The sequence below is a fragment of the Falco biarmicus genome, chromosome 4 (assembly GCF_023638135.1).
Source record: "Falco biarmicus isolate bFalBia1 chromosome 4, bFalBia1.pri, whole genome shotgun sequence".
Classification (NCBI taxonomy): domain Eukaryota; kingdom Metazoa; phylum Chordata; class Aves; order Falconiformes; family Falconidae; genus Falco; species Falco biarmicus.
This window is the reverse complement of record NC_079291.1, coordinates 66,535,809-66,543,939: the sequence shown is the minus strand read 5'-3', so window position 1 is coordinate 66,543,939 and position 8,131 is coordinate 66,535,809. Positions and strand designations below refer to the sequence as shown.

General features: G+C 48.8%; 1 protein-coding gene across 6 annotated transcripts; it reads right to left on the bottom strand.

The window, feature by feature from the left end:
- Positions 1–2,090: 2,090 nt before the first annotated feature.
- On the bottom strand, positions 2,091–7,086 carry CIRBP (cold inducible RNA binding protein). 6 transcript variants are annotated; one of them, XR_008821297.1, is made up of 8 exons: positions 6,929–7,086; positions 6,030–6,138; positions 5,828–5,934; positions 5,387–5,525; positions 5,200–5,284; positions 5,004–5,071; positions 2,537–2,642; positions 2,091–2,361 (listed from the first exon to the last, which is right to left on the bottom strand). XR_008821297.1 is itself a non-coding variant. In XM_056335129.1 (7 exons), exons 2-7 carry the CDS (start codon positions 6,130–6,132, stop codon positions 4,563–4,565), a joined length of 519 nt encoding a protein of 172 aa, XP_056191104.1. In that variant the 5' UTR covers positions 6,133–6,138; positions 6,929–7,086; the 3' UTR covers positions 3,839–4,562. The 6 variants fall into 6 exon arrangements, 4 of the variants coding, with proteins under 4 accessions (XP_056191104.1, XP_056191105.1, XP_056191101.1 ...); XR_008821298.1 differs by having other exon boundaries at positions 5,004–5,068; XM_056335129.1 differs by lacking the exons at positions 2,091–2,361; positions 2,537–2,642 and adding an exon at positions 3,839–4,579.
- Positions 7,087–8,131: the final 1,045 nt, after the last annotated feature.

Sequence of the window (8,131 nt, the reverse complement as noted above, 5' to 3'; positions counted from 1 at the left end):
CAGAACAAGACCTCATTTTTCACGAGCATCAGGCATGTGCATTAATTCACTTGGAGCCACACAAGCGCGGTTTCAGTGGGTTTCTCAGGAAGGCAGTGCTCATTTCACAGCTCTGCCAGCAACGGGGCAGAGAAGCAGGGTAGTAGAAATCATCTGTGCTGCTTCCACTCTGTATCAAAGGTAAATCTTTACCCTTCAGGCTGTTAAGGACAGTTTGAGTTAGTGTGATATATCAGAAAACATCCACCACTACTTAAGAGAATTCTTATAATTCATGACACACAAGAGATGAAGCCAAAGATCAGCTGGAGGAATTCAGCAACCAGCACTCATCTGACTTTGTTACAAGACAGGGATTAGGTAGCAAGGGAATAAAACGAATTCAGAACAAATATTCTGTACATACAGGGTATGTGTATAGACAGCGGTGGAAGGAAAGGGTAATCAGTCTGGCTGGTTTACGTTTTTTATGGGCCATTTTGAAGGACAAAACTGGGCAGGAGGAAAATGCCAGTCATGAGAGCTGGTGTTACAAAATTTGCACTCTGCAGCCCACGCCTTAACTAACACAAACGGCTGAAATTCTCCCAGTAACTTCACAGTTTATAATAGAGAGCAGGTGAAGGGCAACAGACCAGAGAAAATATTTCAGAGCACAAACTTCCTGCAAGGGAACGTGAATTCCCTTGCTCTGCACCCTACCTGCCCTTCTACAGAGCGAGCAAAACCCCACCTTTGGGTGCCTACCACCACACTGTGTGGAAGTCAGGTGCAAGAGCGAGCTGCTTGGATGCAAGGCAGGGCAACCAAAATTACAGTAATTAAGAGAACAACAACCAGGAACCTTAATTAACCACCACAACCCAGGTGTTTCTAACTCCTGCACAGAACAGTTTCTGCAGAATACAATAGCCATTGCAAATAAAAGGCAACATCTGCTAATTAGGGACGATGGCACCAAGTCTTTTATTAGCTGTTCTAATCCAGTGTCAAAGGAATGAATACACAATCACAGTCCCCACAATTGGCGGCTGAGGCACCTTTCATCTTGGGCTGAATTTCCCTTTCACACATACCAGTAGTTTTTGTTCCAGCTCTACAGCTTCTTTTTCATCACCTGCAAGTGTTTTAAAACTTTTTTTTTTAAATTGCCAGCTGTTAAGACTGTACTTTCTTAATACCTCACCTAGGAAGCTCATGCTTTGCCCCATCGGTACAGGACACCTTGGTGGCACTAATCAGAGCAGTGAAACCAGCTACTATCCTAACTGGTACTACCTTACTACCATTTTTAAGCCTGGATGCTCCCACCATATAGCTGAGGCTTCCAACTGCAGTACTCAAAAGCTGCATGGCTCAGTACCGCTTCCACAACTCGCCTCACTCACTCTGTTTATGTCCAAGCACCTAATGGTTTTCACCTGATACAAGTTGCTCTACTAGAAAACCAAAAATTCCAGGACCAAAAAAACCTCAAAAAACCCAAAAACCACAACCAAACCCCAAAAAACCCTGAGTGAATCTGTCAAAACCCAAACCATGAAGTTGCAAATAGCCACCTCACTGTGATGGGAGATCCGAGGCAACTTTCTGTCTTGAAGCAAGTACTTAAACACAGAATCATCAGTTGCAGGACAGACACATCATGTCCCACCTGAAAATTTTGCAGGGTGTAAAACTCTACATGTGTGCAGCCACTTCTGTGACTGGCACCAAGTACCACATCTCAACCTTCATCAGCAAAACTATTGGATTACTCTGACGTGTATGGGAAGAAATAATTCATTGACCAAGTTGAAAAAAAAGAAAAGCTTTTAGTGCAAATTAGAAACCTGTATTTGTTACAATTTCAACAGGAAGCAGCAGCTTCTGTTCTGTGCAAGTACTGACTCCTTGTTTACATAATTGCTCATCCAACAGCTGCCTTCAGATGTAGCTGCTTCACTATATTGAAGTTTCACAGCCACACAAACTTTATGTAATTAGGCCAACAAGTTCAAGGTTACAATGATACAAATCGAATTTCTTCCTCAAACTGCCCTTAAAGCCAGGTCACCCTCTGTCAACCTCCCCAGCCAGAACAGCCTTGGCTTATTTCTTACTTTTAACTGGGCTATACACTAGGGAACTAGATTTCTACAGTATGCCTTGGCCACAGTCTAATATTCTTAGACCTCCCCACAAAAGTACTACAGAGATTTCATTTTTTTTCCACATTGCAATATTTTATTCTAACTTATTTGCTTGTTCAATTGACCTATATATAAAAATCACGTCACACTGCTCAAAGCTCTTCATCTCCACCACTCCTGTCAGTCCACGGCTGTCCTTCTTGATCTTCTCTGATGATGTGTCTCATTGCTGAAATAAAAATTAAAACAATGAATTTGAAGGTGAAGAATGTGGGAAATCTCACCTAGAAACTACTGGTCAGACTCCTGCCTGGAGAACAGCACTGTAAAACCAGTAACAGAGCCAAACTTTTTTTTTTCCAGGAAAAGATGTGGGGGCGAGAAGCACACTGAAGAGACATTACCTGGTTGGCATACTCGCATCTCGGTCCTGCTTCCTCGGAACACATACTCTCCTGTCCTCAGAATCCCCACTCAGCTTCTGCGTTGAGTGTCCATCTTCTCTTCAGCCTGCCAAAGCAGAGATGCATTAATAAAAATATCAAACAGAGACTTTTACATTGCCACCCGCCTCCCCCCCCAACACAAGTCACATCGGATACGAGGGTTTCACAAGCCATTCGCTGAACCCATCACATCACAGAAGCACAGTCTGGGAAAACTGTTCCAGGGCTGGCTGATGCCTTTGATATGCCAGCCAATGTATCATTTGATCCCTAAGCAGAGAGTTAACCACTTTGACATGGCTGCTTAGGAGGTGTGGGCTATGGGAAAAAGTTAATGGCAACAAGTAGGATGGCAAAGAAAGCTACAATTAAAGTGAGCAACTTAATGAAGTCTAGGAAGATTCTCAATAGATGAACACATATCAAGTCAGGGAATTCGTTTCCCATCTTGCTTCCATACCTACTAGCAAGACATGACTGCATGCCCAACTCTGATCTGTGGAACTGAAGTTGTGCCACAAGCCAAAGGTTGCATACGGCATGGGTTAAAATTTTTCCATCAGTTGACCAAAATTGTCAAAAGGAATATTTTCACAGGTACATTAGACTTTCAAATGAGCTCTCAACAAGAGGAAGGATGCGGACATGAGCAAAAGGAGTTACCTCGAATTACAGGACTATTTCCACATATGAACTAGCCAAGAGAGCAGCTTTCGTCTCAGAGGTTTCTGTTGGAGGCACAACACTTCTTTTCTCCAAGGACACTGCAGTTTCCATATGCTAGCAAAGAATTCTTAGAACTTGTAAGGCAATGACAAAGCTAGCTAATTACGGCAATTTACCTACCATTGAACACTCCTGTCAAGCTAGTAACTAGTCCAGTTACTAAAGGACTGATTCTTCACTACAGCTTTTCAATGTAGGCTATTTCAGTGTTTTAAGGAAACATCAATTATCCTACCTAACACTAGCGTTCCCTCCACTCCTGACTTTAGGCTTCAAGTACTTGCACATCCTAAGGTATACACTTTCAGTCCTCTGCCTCTAGACAAGTTTTGACTATTCTTGTGTGAAAGTATGTTGACGAATTCACATGCCAAGACCGGTTTAAGATTAAATTCTAGCAACTGGTCAATAAATCTGGCTTGCTCTTACACTATCACTAGTCTTCTCCTCTCCTCTGGCATTCCCTATCGCTTAGGCTGTTCTTCATCTTCGAAGATTGTGTTGTGCAATGAAATGTAAATGTCAGGAACAGAGTTCATTTCAGACGGTCTTTTAATAGGCTTCGTAAAGCCAAAGAAAACTGTATACAAGAATCCTTTACCACTTCAAATACAATATCAATGGAATATGCATATTTCTTCCAGTAAAAAAGGACAATATAAATAAACATTTTCAAGAACCTCTTTTATGGTAAGTTTGCAAGTCTATTTCTGGGTAATTTACATCATTACAACAGTAAAAATACCGTTATGCAGGTTGAACATACAAGCAAGTTTCTCTTTAGATATATCAAGGTGGTTTGCCTTCCAATTTGTACCCAGGCTGCATTCCTACCTTGCTACACTAAAGGAATGTTACAAAAGACGAAGGTAATGCACTTAAAAAAAGTCCACAGCTTGTTCAGCTTCCAGTGAACATTGAATTAAAGGTCCTTTCTATCTCAAAAGAAACTGAATTGGGGCCCCAACTTCACAACTTTAAAAAAAACACCTTGGCTCATCACGAAGGGTAAAATAAAATCTGAAATGCTTTCAAAAAAAGATTAAAAACACTTGAAAGCAGAGCTTTCTTAAAGAAAAGTCTAATTAGACCATCTCATATCAGAAGCTGTCAGGCTGTGTTTGACAAGATTAGAACTGATAATACTACAAAAGTGAAAATACAAGTAGATGTACTACACAATAACGATTTCAGCGAAGCTCCAAAAATCTTTATAAATACAGCCATTGGAAGGACGATCTTGAGTCAGGAAGGATTTTTACTCGTTGTGTGTAGCTGAGGACAAGAAGCAGGCACAATTGTAAAGGCACTGAAGCATAGACAAGTTCCAGCATTTTACTCCCTTGCATTATTTCAGAAGCTAGTGCTAGTTCGCTACATCGTAAAGAGAACTCCCCCACCCTTGATTAAAGTTTGTTAGGGCATCCGAGTTTTGTCTTAGTCTCAAGCTCGAGGAACGCATTTTAAAAACTTGCTTTGCCTTAGATCCAAGCAACTCCTACACATGCATTACAAATTAGAAATTTAAACGGCACAACCACGTCCAAAGCCTGACAGATTGGTTCTTACGGGCAAGAGCAGAAAACAGTGGTACAGTCCAACTGAGCCTTTCAGTATTTCCAGATTCAAGTACAGGGTCAGAAGGTTTAGAGTTCCTACAGCATACGTACTCATCATTCCCATTTGAACCAAGACTTACCGTAACTGTCATAGCTGTCTCTGTAGGACCCTCCTGAAGACCTGTCACCATAGCCACCTTGACTCCTGCTGTTAGAAAACATTCACGTGCTTTGTATTTGCTCAGTTGTTTCCAGAGCCTACTGACACTTACGTCAAACAGGCAATGGGCTCAAAAGAGTTTCACAACAACCCACTAGTGGTTGTGATGACTTTACCTGCTATTATAGTAGTCTCTGGAGCCATTGTATCCTCCACTTCTGGAATCAAATCTGCTTCCGCCATAACCTCTGTCTCCACCTCCTTGAACAAACACCAGACCATGTTGGTTGTTCTTTTTAAGCACTCTGACAAATACCATGACCACTTCATGCACCGCGAGTCAGGTCATTGAAACACACTCACCTCTAGAGAAGCCACGGCCCCGACCTCTGCCCCCACGGAAAAAACCTCTGCCCCCAGAAGTGCCCCCTCTGTAGCCACGAGATCTGTTCTCTGAAGATTTTCCAGCCTGATCAACTCTGATCTGACGTCCATCTACGGACTAAAGAACAGAAAAACAATAAGCCAACTCAATACTTAAATAGCAAAACACACGTACAAGGAGTTACACACCTTCACCGTCAGCTAAACAGTGCCAGAATTCGCTAGTTCTTACCATTATTTCATGTCACAACTAGACCAACTAACTAAGTAAATTCACATTCACACAGCACATACAGCTGTTCCTGTAACATCACTGGTTTTCAGTTAGAGAGGTTAGGTCACAAATCATTAAGAAATTATTTTTCAGGATTCTGTTACTACACCTTAGAAAATACAGAATCTGCCCCAAGGCCTCCTTACCTTTCCGTTCATTGCCATCATTGCATCTTTAGCATCATCTATGTTTTCAAAAGTAACAAAGCCGAAACCTCTGGACCTCTGAGTCTCTCTGTCTTTCACCACAACAACTATACGGGCAGGAGACAAAAAGAGAAAACGCATCAACACCTGTGCAAGCCGATAAATTTGTGGAGAAGGTCACAGCTTGCTATTGCAATTTTACCTTCAGAAATTTGTCCGTATTTAGAGAAGACTTGTTCCAATGACTGCTCGTTGGTGTCAAAACTCAGTCCACCGACAAAGAGTTTTCCCTCATCTGATGCCATTCTGACCTGCAAAATCAATGTATCAGGGGGTCGGTCAGCGTATCAAAAGATGTAATTTCATGGCGTCTGAAAATTCTATCTGTTTCAACACCACAAGAACGCGGTTCCGTCCTTGTAGGGCCCACACACTGGCACTCCAGGGAAGCGGTGCTGCGCATGGCGGAGGCACAGCCCGCAGAGCCGCTCCGGCCGCAGCGCCTCCCCGGGAAGGGGGCCCGGGCCCCCAGGCCTGCGGCAGAGCGCCAGGCGGGCCGCACCGCGCAGGCCGCCCGGACAGCGGCAGGGGCCAGGGGCCGCCTCCCGCCCGCTGAGGCCTCGGCCCTCGGCCCGCTCCCCGCAGCGGGGCCCCGGGTCGCGCCGCCCCCCTCCCCCCCCCAGGCCCGGCGCCCCGCGGCTGCCAGCGGCCCTGTGCGCAGGCGCGCCCCGCGGCGTCGACCCCCGCCCGGGCGCGGGACCCCCGCCCCGCCCTCGGGCCCGCCCCCCGCGCGCAGGCGCAGCCCGCCGCCCCTCCTCCCGCCCGCCGCCATTTTGCACGGCCGAAGCTCGTCGCCATTTTGTTTCCGAGGGCGCGCTTCTCCCCTCCCCCGGCTCCCTCCCCCCACGGCAGTCGGCCGGGACGGCTCCGCCGGGCTCCCCGCGGCCACAGGGGACACCCGTGGCGCAGGACGGGCGCCCCGCTCCCAACTCCCCCCAGGCAGCGAGCGAGACCGCAATTTCAAAAACACGTTTCCTCCAGCTCCGGCGCCCCGAGGCCCCCCCCCCGGCCGCAGCCCGCCCACCGCAGCGGGAGCCTTACCGGTGCCTGGAGGCGCGGGGTCCACACAGCACTTCAAAGCTTCGGCGCGATGTACGCTGAGGCTGGCGGGGCGGCGGCTTATAAGCGCCCGCGCCCTGCCCCGCCCACCCTATGAATACGCAGATTAATCCCCCCACCGCAAGGCGGGGCGAGTGACGCCACTAAAGCGCTGCCGCCGCCGCACCCGCTGATTGGGCCGGGTGCTCTTAATATTCATGAGCCGCGGCGAGGGCCGCGGGCAGTGGGCAGCTAAAACAAAAATGCTGCAGCCCCTCGCCCACTCCGCCCACCAGGGGGCGGGGCCCGGGGCGCGGCGCGGATTGGTCGGGAGCGCGGAGACCGTTGGCCGGGGGAGCCCCTGTGAGAAGAAAGGAAGTGGAGACAGCCGATTGGCCGGCGGCCGCTCTCGCCCCGCCCTCCCTGGTGGCCGCACGCCGAGGGGGGCGTGTCCGCGCTGCCCCAGTTTCGCGCCCTTCGCGGCAATGCGGCGGCTGCTGCAGACAAAGGGGCCGCCTGAGGGGCCGCCGCCATCTTGGGCGGCGAGTGCTGCCCGTCACCGGACCCGGGCTCAGCCCCAGCCTCCTCGCTGCTCCTGGACCGTCCTGCTTCCGTTGTGCCGCCCGTGCCGGGTAGGCTCGTTCCACTGCCCTGCGTGCCGCCTGCCCGCCCGTCAGGGCCCTGCCGCCTCCTCTCCCCTCCTCTGAGGGAGGCCTGTCCCCCGCGTCCTGCGGAGGCCTTGCCTGTCCCCATGTCTCCCCAGGCCTCGGCACTCGCTACCAGAACGTGGCTCCGTGGCATGGCAGCAGGTCCCCCTGTCCCTGGTAGGCCCAGGGTCGCGTCTTCGTCACCCCCAGGCATGCCTCAGCAAACACGCCGCCCCCAAAGCCGGCAGAGCTTCCCGGGGAGGCCGCTCTCCTCTCCCTGCCCCGCAGGGTGCGGCAGCAATTGCAGCTTCCCTGCCTCCTCCTGTGGCAGCGCGGGGTGAATAATCCGTACAGCGAGGCAGCTTCTTCCTTTGAAGTGTTGTACTGGTTCTTCCACACCCCCACACATGCTTGGGAGAGCACGGCACAATGAATGTAAAAAGGAGCCCCATCGCTGGTTTCAAGGCATAAGTGGTTTCGTATAAAACATACTAATAAAAGGACTTTGCTCAGCCCAATTTTTATTGAAATGTTTAAAAGCCCACCCTGGTGTTTTTCT